Below are 18,961 nucleotides of genomic sequence, written 5' to 3' on the forward strand. Positions count from 1 at the left end.
GCATAACCTTAGGCAATGTCACGATCCAATATAAATGCTTAATTATAATCTCAAAGAGACGATTCAATCTTTTCATCTCATGAGAACACACGTGTGAACGGCATACTTTTTGTATTGTGTATTTTATTTAAAATGTCTCTTTTATGATTTTTATTTTTAAGACGTTTTTTATTTTATTGTATGATGAAACAGTGCTCTCTAAAAATTGTTTCAGATGGCCAGTAGTTCCGTTTCTATACTTAGAATTTAACTTTCTATAATAGGCAGTAGCCTCTTATCAATTTTCATTCAATAAGTAGATACATACCTACTAGCAATTTTACATGGATTCAGTATATTCTATAGTCTATACTTTCATACGGTGAGGGTAAAATTATAATTTTCTATCCTATGAAACCGCAGTGAAGCGAGCACTTCTTTACAAGTGTGTTTAGTCAAAAGACACATGAAAGGAATTTTCCAAGATCTGCGCTCAATAAACCCTTAAAATTTGTCTTATTTTTGGGATCATTATTTTTTGCTATAATAAAACCACATCAAACAAGAGACGGCAAAGTAATTTGTGAACTCCACCTACCCACCCTCGGTTCGTTTGGCGCTCGAGGCACAACACATTTAAATGAAAGAAGAAACGATTATTTTGATTATACTTTTGATCACAAAACACGAAATTGCCAAAACAAGGGCATGGAATGCTGCTGTTTCTGTGTATCGTGGAAAAGTTTGTTCGCAATATTGAATGAGAAATGTGCTTACATTTGAACGACTTCGACACGCGTCGAATTTAGACCCCCTTCACACACTATGAAGACAGTATAAACTCAGCACATGTTTTTTTTTTGGAACTTCAAATAGGTATCTGTGAAATATGGATTTTTATCGGTAATTTTTTTGGAAAATAACTCTAACAGGTCACATGAAAGAAGAAACGATTATTTTGATTATACTTTTGATCACAAAACACGAAATTATATAATTATATTTCTCAGCAGTATTAAATTAGGTAACTTTTGACGTGACAACGTCTTATAATTCGATAGAGCCGGCTGCACGCACGAAAAAATATGACTCATGCGGCGTTACCTCGCTCTGAGGCGTTCCGTAAGGTTTGAAGTGCACGCGAGAGCGCGGAACGAGCGACAAAGAAGCACAATCGGACGTTGTCACGTTCAACTATAGTCAGTAAACCGACTTTACAGACAATCAATTTTAATAAAAAAATTGATTGTCTGAAGTGTTCATGATTGATGAAGTGTTCATAATTTAATTTTAATATCTATTCCGTGCTAAGAAATTCAAATAAAAATGTATTAGATACCTACTTCAAATAAATGGAGCGTAAAAAGAAAAAACCTTCGAGTAACCACCGCTTATTTATTTACCAACTAAATAAATAAGCTTAAGAGAATTATTAAATAAAATAAATTACATATCTGTGATAAAAATTTAATTTTCTATAAAAAGTAGTTCTGCAATGAAAACAACTAGTGGTAATTCAAATAACGTGTACTCTTATTTCAGAACTGCAATATCCCTTACGAGTTTCGAATAATGTTCTAGAAAATTACATTCGTATATCCCAAGAAACTACTTACTAAAACATAAAATAGCGTGTTTCCGAGCAACGTTCTGTAAGATACAAATTCCGAACTAGCCATGTATGGAAGTTGAAGGATTTCGTAGTCCGTGGATCCCGAGAAATTTAGAGGATCTTAATAATTTATGCGACGTTTTACGAATACTCGTACCATGTGCGCTATAAATATATTCATGGCGATGTCTGGCAAATGATCCCTTATTTGGGAGGTATGTAGCTGCTATGTAATATGTGTTTTTGGGTGTGCCAAAACGGGATAGATATTCGACTATAATAATTATTTTTGATTATGACATTAATCTGCGTTCTATCATGAATTGACAAATATTCTACATTAAAAATAATAATAGTTTAAAAAAACTAAAAAACACGCTTTTTATAGAAAACCGAACTAAAAAATAGAAAATTTTATCAAATTAGTGTATTGTCATCGGTCTTCAATAAATCTACAAAGTTTGGACGAAATCTGGCCGTTTAAAGTGGGTCAAAATCGCGCCCAAAGAAGTCGGTTACAAACATACAAACATACAGGTGAAGCTAATATAAAGCGTGTAAAAACAAAGTGCGAGTATTTCATTATGAACATAGGGAACTAAAATTAGCTTCACTACTTTACTGTGTTTTTAATTTTTTATGTTAAAAATAAAATAGTCGACGGTGTAAGTATCGTCATATGGTGTACTGTATGTTTTTGTGTCACATGGGGGAGTAAGTAGGCATAAATATATTATTATGTACATATTGGAGTAATACGTGGATCGACTAGGTATCATTGCTTGCACTTCTTTATGTACGCGGTCACATGACTTACTGATTTAATAAAACGACATTTTTTTTCTCATCAGAAACATAAAGTAATGTTAAATAGAATCTATTTTTATTCATATCAGAGATAAAATAAATAAAAAAATTTGCAAGATCAATTAACTTCATGACGCATGTCATAGCCACTTATAACACTTTAAAAATGTTTCAGTTTATTATTTTTTTATTTTTATGAAACCTGATAGGAATTTCAAGTGTACCTACATCTATATGGGGTAGTATTGACGAGTGTTTAAGGTTTCTTAACCTTATATAAGTACTTATGTAATACGATTATATTTCTTTTTTCGCATCTTCAAGGGTAGGTATTACTTAGAATATAAAATTATTATTTTTTATATTATAAAACATAAAACTGCTTCGAAGAGATAATTTTTAATGTAAGAAGTTATTGATCATATTTATATGTGGGCAGTAATCGAGAAATAAAAGAGAATCATTCTTCATGAGCACTTCAAAATTTTCGTCTATCAATATTCAATTTTACCAATTAACTATCAATTTTGCGTAAATCGTTGCTATCTAGCTGGGTAGTTACCTATATAGGTACCATTTTTAACTGCAGTTTAGATTACCTATAAGAAAATAAATTCTTTCGATAACCTAAATTTATTCAATACGATACTACAACTAACAATTATTAATACCTACACGATAGGTACAGGTTAGAATTTCAGAACATTTAATATTTATTTTTTCTGCACTGCGCGAAGTTTGACGGACGTGTCTTTGACCCCGTTTAGCGCTTAATCCTAGAAATGAACCGTGTTTTTCTAGAGTTGTTGACTCTCCCATATTTCCACATGAAAATGTAAAAACATTTTTGTTTAGTGCCATAATTGTCGACCTTTGCCCTTTTCATTCGTTTCAAGTCACGTATTCGGTCTTTCCTGAATGTGAGATAAATCTAATTAATGACGTGCCGTATTGTTTTGTTCGATACAGTAAAATCATCGCCCGGCTTATATTAACAAGCATCAATTCAATTTACTCGTTGCACTATGAACTGTTTCAGAATATCACGGCTACAACCTAGATCCGCTGATATTTATACAGCGTAATCAATCTTGATTTTGCTGTCGTTGCATTTATTCAGATCGATGGGGAATCCGGTTTGATTACTTCATTTCTTTTATTGTGCGATTTATTATTTGTTGAATCAATGTTCGTGACATCCGATAAAATTTTAATAAAATACCTAAATTGTTACCTATTTAATTTTGTTTTGGTAAGGAGGTTGTTTCGGTATTTTAATGTTACCTAACTTTTCGTTTTATTTTTTTGTCGTTATGTCTTTATATTTTGTGTCCTTTAATAATTTTTTTGTTTCAATCTTAAAAAGTGCAAAATAATACGTTACCTACCTACGTCGAATATTATTTAGCACTTTTATACACTTAGTTATGAGTAAGTAAATAGGCCTGGCCTACCTAAGCAATTTTCTGTAAAAAATATTCTTAAGATCTGGAAGTAGATAATATAACGCAGATGTGTTTCATAAATATTATATTTTAATTAAAACTAGGGCAGAGGAGACTTGTAGGTCAGAGATGAAACTTATAGCTGTTTTGTAGGAATTTCTCGAGGAGATTCAAACAACTGTGAAGACGGTAATAACTATTTAAAATAAACATGTAAATATTCCAAGCATGTTTTTTTAAATAAAAGTATGATAATTAAATATTTGACATTACCTTATGAATAGGTGTTCCCCAGAAGTCGTTGAGGAATATATTCGATATTGGTGTTTGTGGTCTCAAGTCTCTGTTCTCTTTAATGGCACTTATATCATCGAAAACGAACCCACAATAAAGGCAATTGTGATAAACAAGTACGCAAGCTAATACGAGGATGGCTCCCAGGCCTCTCCTGGGTGGCTCCGGCAGGTCTTCCACTACGGGCGGGGAGACCGTCGACCGCCGTTTACTACGACCGGTCCTTGGCTTTACCGCCGATACTACGCCGCCGAATCTACATACTCCACTTACGCGGTCCATCTTGAATTAAAATCCCATTCTACAAAAATTACTAAGTACACAACACTATCCAAATCCTTATAATCCTAGTGGATCCCATTGATTCTCGCGGGACGTATCACCTGGAATAACATCAAAACGAACCACGTTTACGAGGTGAAACGTATTCTAAGTTTTGCCACACGAATTCGAGTGTAATGGCTCTCTAAATACGATTTAAACACTACCGATCTCCGAAACGTGATGCTATTGTGTTTGTTTACGTCACTACTAACCACATGTCACTTTTTTATAACGGAATCGTTTAATTTGACATCTATATTTGTTTTTGACGTTAGCAACGCGGACACACCCGCTCAACGTGCGGATTCGCCGACAACTGCCGAAGAGCGACGAGCGAATGCCGCGTTGAGTCACGTGACCAGTCATTTTACTGCGGGTCGTTTTGAGATCGCGCATGCGTAGTACTTTACTGGCGGCAAAATAAATATTAGGAACAGTTTTAGATTGCCATAAATTTTGGAAACAAATAAGGTAACTTGTATCAACCTTTTATAATTTATTGATGAATGAATTATATTAAATAGATAATTAATAACAATTTAAACTGTCAATATCGTATAAATTATTTTAAGATCTATTGCACGCCTCATAAGCGAAGCGTTGAGGTGGGTACTACTGTCACTTCGCGCAAAACATCTGATTTTTCAAACTTATTTTTAAATTTTCGTTCGTTTTTTCTAAATTTAAATTTGTTTACTTTTTTTGTTGAACCATAAATAATTATAGAAGAATAAACGGAGGTTCAAAACCATATTCAAAACAAAATATATTTGTTACATCTTGACCTCGCATGACACATGCCGGCGCATGCCTGTGTGAATGAGTAGCGGCCAGCGGGGGATGTTGATGACGACTGCTGCGTTTGGGGTTGAGGGATGAAAAAGATGAACGAATAGGGACCGCGTCATTCTTTTCTATTACCTAAATTATCGACACGTTTTTTGTATGATTTTTTTTTGTTCGTTGTTCCGTTTATGCATGGTGTGTTATAAAATTCTTTGTAATGGGTAAAGTTGTTTGTTAGTTAATTAATTAATTATTATTAGTGAGTAGTTATGATAATATTACGTTGTTGTTTACTTGTTCTTTTCAAAGTTTAGGATTTGGAATAAATTTAAAAATAAGGACCTAGACTTGCGCGTTGATACCAATCCTTAATCTAAGGACCTAGACCTACCTACTTAAATTAATTTGTCTTTAAAAAGATTTTAGCTTTCATGGTGGTACTTACTGTAAAAAGTTATAATTAATTATTAATACAAGACTACCTACTAAAAATGATAAAAAAGTGTGAAATATGAAGATTGATTTTCTTCATGTTACGTTTTATACCTATTTTAAAAATAGAATAGGTAATAATATAAGAATAAAATGACAAGGAAAATCGAACTTATAGGGATCACTTACAATGTAGGTAGGACCTATCTACTAAATCAAATAAATTAGTCCGGTTTTGACGTAACTTGATCAAACTTATAAGTTCATTGAACTCATAAAATAGACAAAATATTATATTTTTTTTAAATATTGAACTTTATTTTTATAGCAATTCGTCTCATTAATATTTTTAATAGATACTTTTATCTAAAATAAGTAATACTAGATTTCCGCCCGCGGCTTCGCCCGCGTTTTCAAAGGAAAACCCGCATAGTTCCCGTTCCCGTGGGATTTCCGGGATAAAACCTATCCTATGTGTTAATCCAAGTTACCGTCTATATGTGTGCTAAATTTCATTGTAATCGGTTCAGTAGTTTTTACGTGAAAGAGTAACAAACATCCATACATCCATACTTACAAACTTTCGCCTTTATAATAGTATTAAGATAGTTATTGTATTATATTACTCACATATAACTATATTATTTAAGATAAAAGTTTGCTTGAATCTTCCTTTAATAATATGATGTTCAAAATATTTCATAAGTTCCTATTTACTTTGTAAGAAATCTCAGACATAATAGAAATTATTTTTAGTTTCCAGATTCTAGCCCACGCGGTTCGCGCAGCATCCATATAGTAAAGTTGTAAAGGTTACTTCAATACGTATAAGGATCGTATTAATATAAAAAATAATAAGGAATGTAAACAACGATTTCCAACGACTTAAAAATAAATGTGAAAGGTTAGGTTAGCTTATTCATAAATGCTTTATTCTTTTCGCAGTTATTTCTCACTGAGTCCAAAAATTGTAGGTAAAATTGTAATTTGCACAATAATTGAGAAGGTCAACTTAATTATTAAATATTTATAGACACATATAAATCACAGTAGAATTTTATTTGGACATTTCTTTTTCTATGAATTAGTAACTATCCAATTTTTGTAGCTATTGAAATAAAACAAATGATGCTGTAGATAACCATGTAGGTAAACGGATCATGATTTAACGATATAGCCATCTTTATAGTTTAAATAACAATAAGGACGAATTAATTTGAAAACGATATTACCAATCATTATAAAAATAACTACATTCATAACAATAAACATTTGACACAAGATCTGTACTTTTATATTATTAGTAAGTAATGGATACTATGTCAAGTAAACGAAACTAATTATGTTTTTATTGTATTTATTTTTCACATAAATAGACGCGTTTTAAGTTACCAATAAATAACATCTATAATATTCAACATCAATAATGGTATTACGTTTGATATTGTGAATCTTATGATAATACTAGCTTATTCCGGCGGCTTCGCTCGCGTTACGAAGTATTATTAAAAATGAGGTATTTTTTTATATTTTACTAGCGGTCCGCCCCGGCTTCGCCCGTGGTACATATGAAAAATAGATGTTGGCCGATTCTCAGACTTACCCGATATGCACAGAAAATTTCATGAGAATCGGTCCACCCGTTTCGGAGGAGTATGCAGACTAACATTGTGACACGAGAATTTTATATATAGATACCCTTGGGGGTAGAATTGGTCAAAATCCTTTCTTAGCGCATGCCTACAAATTTCATCCCAATACATTCATTTGTTTGGGCCTGTGGTTTGGGCTGTGCGTTGAATGTAGGTATTCTTAACACCATAAATAAAACAATGTGTCGATTCCCAACACTTAAAATATAAATAGTGAAGGGACTTCCAATTCCCTTTAATTGCTAGCGAATGTACTAAAAAGCGGAATGAGAACACAAAACAAGGATAGGCATTCGAATCCCTGTAGCCGGGATCTAACAGGAGTTTTTTAGTGAGACACATCACTTGCAGGACCTTCGGGAACGGTAGCCTAAAAACGGTCCGTGATTGATGAATCGGCTTAGCACAATGCCTTTGTACCGTTATCTGAATGTTAGGCTTATTACGTGTGATCGAGATTTAATTGGGACAATGTGGTGTTGAAGTTATAGAGTTAATAGTTGTCTCACAAAGTTATTACCTTTATAGGTGAGGTGATTGTGATAATACACGCTATTGGGTTAATCATTTGTGTCATATGGATCTTCGTCAAAGTTATCGTAGGTAGGTAGGTACTATAAGAAGGATCTACTAAAAATGTTTGTAATGTTAGAAGAGAACTTTTAGTAGGTAAGTTTTTTTTTTAATTCGGCTTGTTAGTTTGTAGGTTTCTTTGATAGAAGCAAGTTGATGAAGTTTGTTAATAAAATAATGGACAAAGCTAGTCGTCCGCTAAACGGATGAATAAAATAAATTAGTCGTCCGATTACCGGATGAATAAAATAATTTAATCGTCCGATAACATCTATTTATCTATATAGTTAGGTTATCGGGGTTTCTTTAGAGAACTGCCGCACGTATAATAGGTTTTTTGTGGGGGGAGGAGGGCACACGTAGGTATTTGATTTTTTTTTTTGCGCGTCGACGGAGCCCCGCTTCGCGGGGCTCCTATTTCTGTGTAGTTTTTTTTAAGAAACCTAACCTAACCTAACCTAACGGCTAACCTAACATAAGCTTGATTTTTTTTGCGCGTCGATGGAGCCCCGCTTCGCGGGGCTCCTATTTCTGTTTAGTTTTTTTTTTAAGAAACCTAACCTAACCTAACCTAACGGCTAACCTAGCCTAAGCTTAATTTTTTTTTGCGCGTCGACGGAGCCCCGCTTCGCGGGGCTCCTATTTCTGTTTAGTTTTTTTTTTAAGAAACCTTTTTTTTTTTTTTTTTTTTTTTTTTTTTTAAGAAACCTAACCTAACCTAACCTAACCTAAGCTTGATTTTTTTTTGCGCGTCGACGGAGCCCCGCTTTGCGGGGCTCCTATTTCTGTTTAGTTTTTTTTTTAAGAAACCCAACCTAACCTAACCTAACGGCTAACCTAACCTAAGCTTGATTTTTTTTTGCGCGTCGACGGAGCCCCGCGAAGCGGGGCTCCTTTTTCTGTGTAGTTTTTTTTAAGAAACCTAACCTAACCTAACCTAAAGGCTAACCTAACCTAAACCTAACCTAACGAATTAAGGGCGAATATCTCGGCCATTTTTGATTTTAGAGAAAAGTTGTTCCTATAAAACATGCTTATATTAGCGTAATCTTTACGATAAAACAATAATAAATAGGTGTTATAATGACACCAACTCCATCAAAAATTTTCTAAGTCCTGCGCCCCCTTTGCTTTAGTCCAACCCAACTAGCTTTAGTGTTAAAAGGTTATCTATTAATCCGAATAATCGGACGATTAAATTATTTTATTCATCCGGTAATCGGACGATTAAATTATTTTATTCATCCGGTAATCGGACGACTAATTTATTTTATTCATCCGTTTAGCGGACGACTAGACACTTCGTAAAATAATAAAGGATTTTATTGGCATAAGTTATAATCCGTCTAAGATGCTGTAAAATAAAAAGCAAACATTCCGCTTGTCCCTGTACGGATCGATAACTTTTATAACGGAAAGCTCCAGAAAGTTGAGTTATAACTCGACATCTTCACCTACGCAGGTATCATTACGGTTCCCAGTTATTTCTCACCGTGTTCTGAACTCGTCGGGTCGATAAGCCACAATCTGGCCAGCGTAAGAAGACCCCCCCACTTCCCGGATATCTTTTATACAATGATAGCGGTGAGGAAATCGAATGTAAACTCAGAAGTCAATTTACACTGGATCATACTAATTCAACGGTGGAGCAATTTGCTTGTGGTCTCGCAGACTTGGACTACAAATCTAGCAGTGTTGATATTTACGGGTATTCCTATTTTTAGTTAATCTGCTCAGTCTGGGACATATTTATTCACGTTTACAGATAGCATCAGATAGTGTAACTGTCTAAGGCTTTTGACAAACTATTTCTATTCATTTCGGCGATATGCATTTAAATTTTTTAGTCTTTCAAATAAACTTAAGTACCTACAGGTAGCCTTATTGTATTGAAATATTGATTTTGAAAAAGTATGTTTGTAAACGGTTTTGTAAGGAATATATTTTAATTGTTGTATGAAATGTTGGTTGCTGGTTAATGCTTCTCAATACATAAGTATCTATACATATAATAAAATCGTAGGAAAGTCAAAACTGTACATTGAATATTTTTTTAAAAGAATACATAATCCATGATCTATAATCGATATAGAAGCCAAAAACATAGTTTTTAGAATTTTTGTCTGTTTGTCTGTTTGTCGGTTTGTCTGTTTGTCTGTTTGTCTGTTTGTCTGTATGTTTGTCCAGGCTAATCTCAGAAAGTACTGCACGGATTTACTTCAAATTTTGCATGAATATTACTAACAGGTCGGGTCAGGCTGTTATATACATATTATCATGCTATCACCTTCGGGGGAGGAGCTGTGAACCTTTATTTTTCTTACGTATTCCGTGTACTACGACAGCGTACAATATAAAGACTCATGTTTAAATGTTGTTTTTGAGTAAGCCATGCTATTGTCTACCTTTACACTATAAAAACTACGTCATTTAAGTAATTTTGGCAGAGAAACAGTATAATGAATCTTAGTAGTATAAAGACAAATTTAAAACAGCGCCATCTATGAGATTTCATTAAAATTAAATCAATTTACATAATATTAACGCTCCTTGGAAATTCATAATTTAACCTCCTAAGGACCAATGGCCTCATATAAGTACATAAACACCATCACCATTACAACCCAAAGCACCAAAAAGTTTTAACTAAATTACCAACCACCGTCCTCATCCGATGACAAAATCGAAAATTCGAAATATCTTAAAAAATACCGCGCTTTTCTGCCTATGATCACTGTGTAACGCGATTGGCTGAATTGAACTATTAGGTTTGGTAGGTAAATGGGTTATCCAATCGCAGAATTTTAAAATACTTTAGTTAAAGTTTTTAAAATGGCTGGTCAACGTAACAGAGGTAAGTTAAATCGTTAATTATCATATTAATCTCTCACTTGATTTTCATTTGGTATTGAAAAATAAATAGTAAAAACAGTACAGGAACGTATTTTAATTAAATTTAACGAAACAATTCATAGTGTATTTTTTAAATTCACGGATAACTTTTATGTGATCATGTGAGAACATTGGTCGTTACTTACAACATTATTTTCATTTTTTTTGTACTCAGTTGAAGACATTGGTAGTCAATGACTATAAAAAATTTAATTAGTTAATAATTTATTTTGTTGTTTTACAGTAATTTTGAGTATAATTGTCCTGTTTTATGGTTATAATTTATTTAAACTGTCAACAGGAATTACTATTGCAATCAAAATAAACAGTTATCTTCCTTATTTTTTCAGTTATTCGTGACGATAATAATATCATCGATTTCCTAGCCGACTGACGGAGATTTTATTCCTAGTGATGAAGACTTAGGAGACCCACCATTTGTTTCCAAATCGATTTTTAGTTAGTTCATTGATATTTCTAGTTCCTAATATTGTACTTCCAATGTTTTTATTTCTTTTTTTAACATATGTTCAGATAGTTTAGATATTTTATTACCTAATATGTAGTAAACTTACACATTTAGAATTTAAGAAAAACTGTTTTTAATTCTTTTGTATACTTTTTAGAGGTTATTGTATGATCTCATATGTTAAAACATAAGTAAATAAAAAAATCTACAAGTAAAACCTAATTTTAATAAAAACATTTTTGGATTCACTTAGGTCTGATGTGATCACATGGGAACAAAATAAATCGAGTTTTTTTTTTTCAGAAATGTATTCTATAAGCTATATTTTACACAGATAAAAAATCCCACAAGTAAATTTTAACTCTAACAATAAAAAAAACAAAAAAATACCATTGGGTGGCAGGTCTGTTGTATTTTTATGTACTCAGGTGAGAACAATGGGTGGTAATGCAGAATAGGATTTTTTTAGCTTGGTCCTTAGGAGGTTAAATATTATGATGTTGGTGAGTTTGTGTTTTTTTTAAAGTTAAATAAATAATTCATATCTTCCCAGAGTAAATTTCAGGTGCGCTTATATTTCATGTGAATATACTAAATTTTTATAAGTGAGGGTAGATGTTTATTATTTGATGTTAGTTACAGTTATATAGGTAATAGACGTAGTATTTGTATTCTCTTTGGGTAATAGTAGATAACAGTGATTGTGTTCATTGGTTACATTTTTAAAAATCTTCGGCTTTTTTTTAATTTTCGCCTTCTTGCGTTCCCACAAAAGGTAAGTTGTAGCTTTTATATTTATTGTTTATTATAATTATATAGTTAGAGCGTATACGCACTATGCGGGTAGCCGCATTGCGGGTAGCCGTCCGGCTGACCGCAAGCACAATTATGTACGTAATATTCATTTCTATGCGCACTGCGATGCGGCTACCGCAGACCGCACAGTGCGCATAGAAATGAATATTACGTACATAATTGTGCTTGCGGTCAGCCGGACGGCTACCCGCAATGCGGCTACCCGCATAGTGCGTATACGCTCTTAGACTCATGTTTTAATTAGTTAAAGTTATGACAAAATAAGAAAATGATGAAATTTTATTTTTATCATGTATAACTTTTACAAGACTATTATACGCCCAAAGAAGGTCACTTTAGTTCTTGATAAAACTTTATTTGTTAGTAGCTTTTTATTAAAATTAGGTACACTTATCTTTTGATTTTTTTTTATTTACAGATTCAATGTTCATAAAAATTGACGATTTGCGCGAGGATGTAGTGGAAATTAGTAACCTTGCGCGTGGTCAATCAATATTCAATACATATTATAATAAAATTCTAGAAAAGTGATGTCTGTACAATGAAAATATGTAAAAAAAATAGCAGGGGTTATTATTAAATCGATCTCAAACCCAAAACTGTAGTTATAATTTTTTTTGTCTGTTTGTCTGTATGTTTGTGCACGCTAATCTCAGAAACGGCTTATCCGATTTAGATGCGGTTTTCACTAATATATTTTGGTAATCTTCATTTAACATTAAGTGTTTATTTCATGTTAATCGGTTTGTAAATAAAAAAGTTATGACCATTTAAGTATTCACGGCGAACATTTGCAAAGGCATTCTATTGTACACTATACAGTGTACGATAAAACGTAAGTTATCTGTTATACGCTACAGTAATTATTCCTTATAAATGTCCAGGTGATCATATCGAAAGTCCCCAAGGGTGGGGGGGTAAGCTGAGGTAGTAGGGGGGGAAGGGGTCAAATTAGAATTATGCTTACTTCTAGGTAAATTTTATACATAAAATGTCCTTTAAATTATGTCGTATTATATTTTTAACCCCTTTTAACCATTTTTAACCATCAAAAAGTGTTTGACCGCTATGTTTGTCTGTTTGTGCCACCGTAGCTCGCTAACAGGTAATACGAATTAGATGCGTGTTAGGCAGCATATTTTCCGACGCTGGTTCTTAGATAAAGTGTATCAAAATCGGTTCATCCATTTATTATACCTAGGTATATAGAGGTAAAAGTGGGAATGTGGGAAAAAATATTAGTTATATTTTTATCCAATTCGGTTTATCCATTTATTAGATTACAGCGGTGAAAGTGGGAATGAACAATAATCGAATGTGGTCAAATAATATACTCAAGCGGCATATCAAAATATAAAAGAGCAACGTGTTTTATCGAAATCGGTTCATCCGTTTATTACATTTAGGGGTGACAGTGGTTAGATAAATAAACCAAATGGAGCATCAAACGACAGGATATGACGTGTACATATAGGTATAATTAGATAATATGGTTTACATCAAAATCGGTTCTGCCATTTACTAGGTGTGGAAAGAGAAGGGTTGAAAGTCTGTGAAAGAAGAGGGGGATATGGGAGCGAGAGGATAGCCACACCCTGGAAATTTTGAACTCTACTCAAAGCCACATAGGCCTGGCTCTTGAATTTTTTTTCCTAAAGATACCACTTCTTTTGCCACTGTGATCCATTACAATTTGTGCACGGTTACGGCCCAACTTAAAAGATGTCAAGGAGCAACAAACTTATAGATATCAATATGATGTAGGAATGTAATATGGAGGTAGAGGTAGGTCTCGCTCACTTGAAAATATCACATGAAAATAAGAAACCGAAGTTAAAAATTTAAAAATTAAAAAGCAAAACCCAACGCAACGAAGGAAAAGGAATAAATAATAATTTTACAAACTTCCCGACGATCTTTAAAATTAAGTACCATTATAAAAAAAATATAATTGTATATGATATGATAATGATGGTATGGCAGCCCCGATGACTTTGTTTTTTTATTTTTATAAATATTTAAAATGGTATTTATTTTTAAATATCTTCGGGAAGTTTGAAAAATTAGTGAAACTTTTATTACATCGTCTCAAACTTTTTGGTCTGTGTAGCGCATGTCGCGTGACGGTCGGCTGCCGAGTAGGTATAAAGCAGTGTTCGGAGTCATTATCGTACAAATACGATAATTTTGTGCCTAAGTTTCACTTTTACCGTGGTTTCATAAAACCACACAACATTTTTTCCTTTTTCTATGCACTTTTCTTCGTTGCGTTGAGTTTTTTTTTTTATTTAATTTTTATTGCACGGTCTAAACGGTTTAGTTACTACGGCGTGAGACAGGAAAGATCTGAGCGCTGAGACAAACGTCAAAACGCAAAGGAATAGAATCCGCTATCGATACTAATTATTGTCTTAAGCGTATGATGTTTTGATAAGGATTTGTTCACCTTACCAACGACGACGACGACCACGAACAAAATTTTCATCCAGTCGTAATTTAACAAAATTGTGCAAAACACAATTAAAAATAAATTATTAAAATTTCCTGTCGTTCTGGTGATTGGAATTTTTATTTTTGAGATCAACGAATGAAAAAATAGATTTTTCGTAGAAAAGGTTATATATATTGTCAAAAACATACATACAAGGAAGGAAGAAAAATAAATTTGCTCCCTTCCCTCCTGGTGCCTAAAAATAATATGACATAATTTAAAATAAATTTTACGTAGAAAATTAACTAGGTATTTATTTTTATTTTTTAGCTCAGTTTAGTAATAAATTTTACTAACAGTTCGTTTAATTATTTATGGTAGTACGTGTTTATTCAATAAAAGTTAAGTAGTAACTACCTACTATGCAGTCACTATTCCACGCGGACGAAGTCGCGGGCACAGCTAGTACAATATACGTTGGCTAAGGTTATTATTGTCAGTATCAATCTAAGTAATATAATTCAAATTTAAACTGAAGTAATAATATGTAAAGGACGAATTCTTTTGATAAAGCTCTCAAACTGATAAGTTTCAGAAGTCTTTAACGAAGTTGTAACTATCCAGAGTAAAACTTGAAGGTGGTAAATCAAAACTTTACCATTACACCGTGAGACTGCGACATTTCAGGATCACCCCAACTTCACTTCTTCACTCAACTTTATTGTCTTCAAAGTTTTATTACTCTAACCCACACTTGTTCTTGCACGTGATCCTGATATCAAATCGCACCCAAATCCAACCAACGAATTATTATGGACCACGCCATTTTTAACACTGGATTTAGTTTACACACAACAATTAAAACGGTTTAATTTCAATGACTTGTAAACGTTCTTACGAAACAAGTGTCTGAAATTGCTTCAAGTTTGATGTATTTGCGCTCGCTCCTCTAGAGATAAATTTGTTCGAAAACTTGGTGAATGTGAAAAGTTTGAAGCGCACTTCAATCCATTACACGAGTGAAATATTTCTTTGTTTTCTGACTTCACTGTGGGAAGACGCGACCTTACAAATCACAAGTTTATCATTAGTCGGGCGTTGGTTGGCGTCGCTACTCGCTACAGGGCTTCGAACTTTCTGGAATTCTTCAACAATACATCACTACATAGTATAAAACAAAGTCGCTTTCCCTGTCCCTATGTCCCTATGTCCCTATGTCCCTTTGTACGCTTAAATCTTTGAAACTACGCAACGGATTTTGATGCGGTTTTTAGGGTTCCGTAGCCAAAATGGCAAAAACGGAACCCTTATAGTTTCGTCATGTCCGTCTGTCCGTCTGTCCGTCTGTCCGTCTGTCACAGCCGATTTACTCGGAAACTATAAGTACTACAGTGATGAAATTTGATGGGAATATGTGTTGTATGAACCGCTACAAAAATATGACACTAAATAGTAAAAAAAAGAATTGGGGGTGGGGCCCCCCATACATGTAACTGAGGGATGAAATTTTTTTTTTCGATGTACATACCCGTGTGGGGTATCAATGGAAAGGTCTTTTAAAATGATATAAAGTTTTCTAAAAAACATTTTTCTTAAAGTGAACGGTTTTTGAGATATCAGCTCTCAAAGTCGTAAAAAGTATGTCCCCCCCCCTCTATTTTTATAACTACGGGGTATAAAATTCTAAAAAAAATAGAGGTGATGCATGCTAATTAACTCTTTCAACGATTTTTGGTTTGATCAAAGTATCTCTTATAGTTTTTGAGATAGGTTGATTTAACTGTAATTTATTATATTTGCTGCTACGGAACCCTTTGTGCGCGAGCCCGACTCGCACTTGGCCGGTTTTTTTTTAATAGATAGAGTGATTCAAGAGGAAGGTTTATATGTATAATAAGATCCATTAAGTAGTGGAGAAGTACTGTTATTTTTGAGGTTTCTAATGTGATGTCGTAAAAAATTACATTTATTCCGCTTACATTGCAAACGCAGGCTGAACCCTACGAGTTTTATCAAAATAATGTACTAAGTATTATACACATTGAAAAGGTCTACAGAAAAGTCCGCGATGGTATATGTCTATCTCTTATGGATAACCCACAATAACTTTTTTTTGTCATTTACTTTTTACGACAAATAATGGCTAATTTTCGAAGCGATTTTAACCAATACAGCATTAATCCTTAACCAATTAAATACCATGGATACATTGTTCATTTAATATAGATCTATATGGCCCTTTACACCGTATGATTTAAGTGAATATTTTCGAAGATATTACAGATTTAAAAATTGCAGGACGTAGCGTTTGCGGCCGCCCGGCTATGTATTTTATACCCGTGCGATGCCGGAGGCCGGAGCGGGCCGCTATATTTTTATACCTATACAACGTTCACAATTTTTCTGTAGTGTATTTAGTATCAGCATTGCACCCGTGCGAAGCCGGGGCGGGTCGCTAGTCTTTGTAATAAAGCAATCGATTCAAATGCGACGACCGGGTTTGCGGTAAAACAAATAGGATGTAATCGCTTTTCAATATAGCGAGCGAATCAAAGGCCCGCTTCCTATATGAATACGAGCCGATCAATCTTGTCTGTTTAATAGAAAATGATATGTTTGAAACGTAATTTTGCTGCGGTTTATTTAATATACCGTCCATCAATCACAGTGGCGGTGTACGATATTCGGTTTGTTGGTGACAGATCGCTGAGGAACCTTAATATTAGACAGATTTGGTTTCATACTTTTAATAATGTAACAGTTTTTAGGGATAGACTATAGAATCCAATTTATATTTACGAAACGAACAATGACATTTCAATTATTATATTGTATAAATATTAATTTATTATTTAAGCAACGGAGACGTCGAATCCAGACCTTTCTATGCAAATAACAATTACACAAATACCGTTTCTTTTCTTTGGAAACCATTCCCAGTAATTGTTAGAGTTTACAAACAATATATTAGGCCTTAATTATATAACCCAGTAATTATTTTTCACTGTATCAAAATAAATGATAAAGTAATTAATCAAAAAGGCAAGAAAAATGATAAATTAAACCAAATATAATATTATGGATGCAACACTGGCCGGGCGACGTCTACTGTGAAAAATTATCTTATTTATCTTCGAACACAACTTTTCCTATGAGTTATGAGTGAGTGCACAAATTATATTTGTTTTAGAGCATTATTTATTGTGAGTTGCCTTACGAATTTTGAAGTTTTGGAAAAGTCTACGATAAATAGTTAGGTGAGAAAAAAAATCCTCAAACAGCATTCTTAATTAAAGTACATACCTACCTGCATTAAATATTGTTCTGATAAAATTTAATAGAGTAACAATAATAGATAGGTAGGACCTATTGCTAATTCTCAGATTGCATTGCTTTCTATAGATGATATAAATATCCTCTAAGTGCTCATTATATTTCAGCTTGGAAAATCTGAATGAAGATGCACAGAGTTAACTTCCTTTAAATAGATGCAGTTTCATTAGCAGGCCAACTCAGATATTCAGACCTTGAATGGCAACTCCCGATCTGACATATTCTACCAATATCGTTTTGTTCGAAGCTTATAGACGCTAATAATATTGACGCAAGATATGAAGTGATATCCGACAGCCCCGTTATAATATACTGCTATTCTGGGTATTAATTGACAGGACCTTGCGAGTGACGTTATAAATAGGCCCCTTTGCTGTCAATTGCAGAATCGTTGTCATTATTTCCTTACCAATGGGGTGAAACATTTTATTAATAGTCCAGTGCTGTGACATGTTCAGAGAGAAAGCATTTTACCATGAACTTGTGGTGAACTAAGTTAGCGAATCGTAATATGGTCTTAGTACTTCTTATAATTTGTTTTATAGCTATGTGAATTTATCGTTGGTCGTATGTAAATTGATGAAATTAACCTATATGTAGATAGACAAAAGTTAATTACTTATATGAAGTTTAAAGTGAAGTTGCAACAGATTTCGACTAATTTTCCGCCGGTAAAATTTGACCAACATTTACCGTCATATGTGTAGTTTAGAAATAGTTACCATAGCGATATAGTTCTGTGGTTATAGGCCTTATTAAATGCTTCTTGTAAAACCTCAAAAAAGCACAACATATCTATAAGAAACAACAAAAAACAATTTTTCTTTATTTTATTTCAATTGCATAGGGAAGAAGACTCCAATTTTTTTCCTAATTCCATACGAAACTCAGCCTTTAAAACTTTTATCAATTCAATATTCATGTCAAATTCCAATATATCATATTTAAATATTTCTCGAGTAGAACTTAAAACATATTACACATTTTAATTAAAGACCTGCGAAGATATCCACTCTGTGGCTCTCTTTACAAGCATTTTGCTGGTGTCTAATTAATATACGTTCCTTCATTTTGAATAGCGGCGAGATTAAACCAGCCATAGATTGTTGTTACATT

General features: G+C 33.3%; 1 protein-coding gene across 1 annotated transcript in view; it reads right to left on the reverse strand.

Annotated features, from left to right (window-relative positions):
- Tmtc3 (Transmembrane O-mannosyltransferase targeting cadherins 3) overlaps nt 1-4,787 on the reverse strand; it is a 135,010-nt gene extending 130,223 nt beyond the window's left edge. The window contains exon 1 of the mRNA XM_089704540.1: nt 4,117-4,787. Coding sequence (XP_089560666.1) covers nt 4,117-4,419 — 303 coding nt within the window. The 5' untranslated portion in view covers nt 4,420-4,787. The remainder of the gene's footprint in view (nt 1-4,116) is intronic.
- Between the last annotated feature and the right edge of the window lie 14,174 nt (nt 4,788-18,961).

Source organism: Colias philodice, chromosome 15 (assembly GCF_061535455.1).
Source record: "Colias philodice isolate Cphi_HAF_F1 chromosome 15, ilColPhil1 Martin Lab GWU primary, whole genome shotgun sequence".
NCBI classification, from domain to species: Eukaryota; Metazoa; Arthropoda; class Insecta; order Lepidoptera; family Pieridae; genus Colias; species Colias philodice.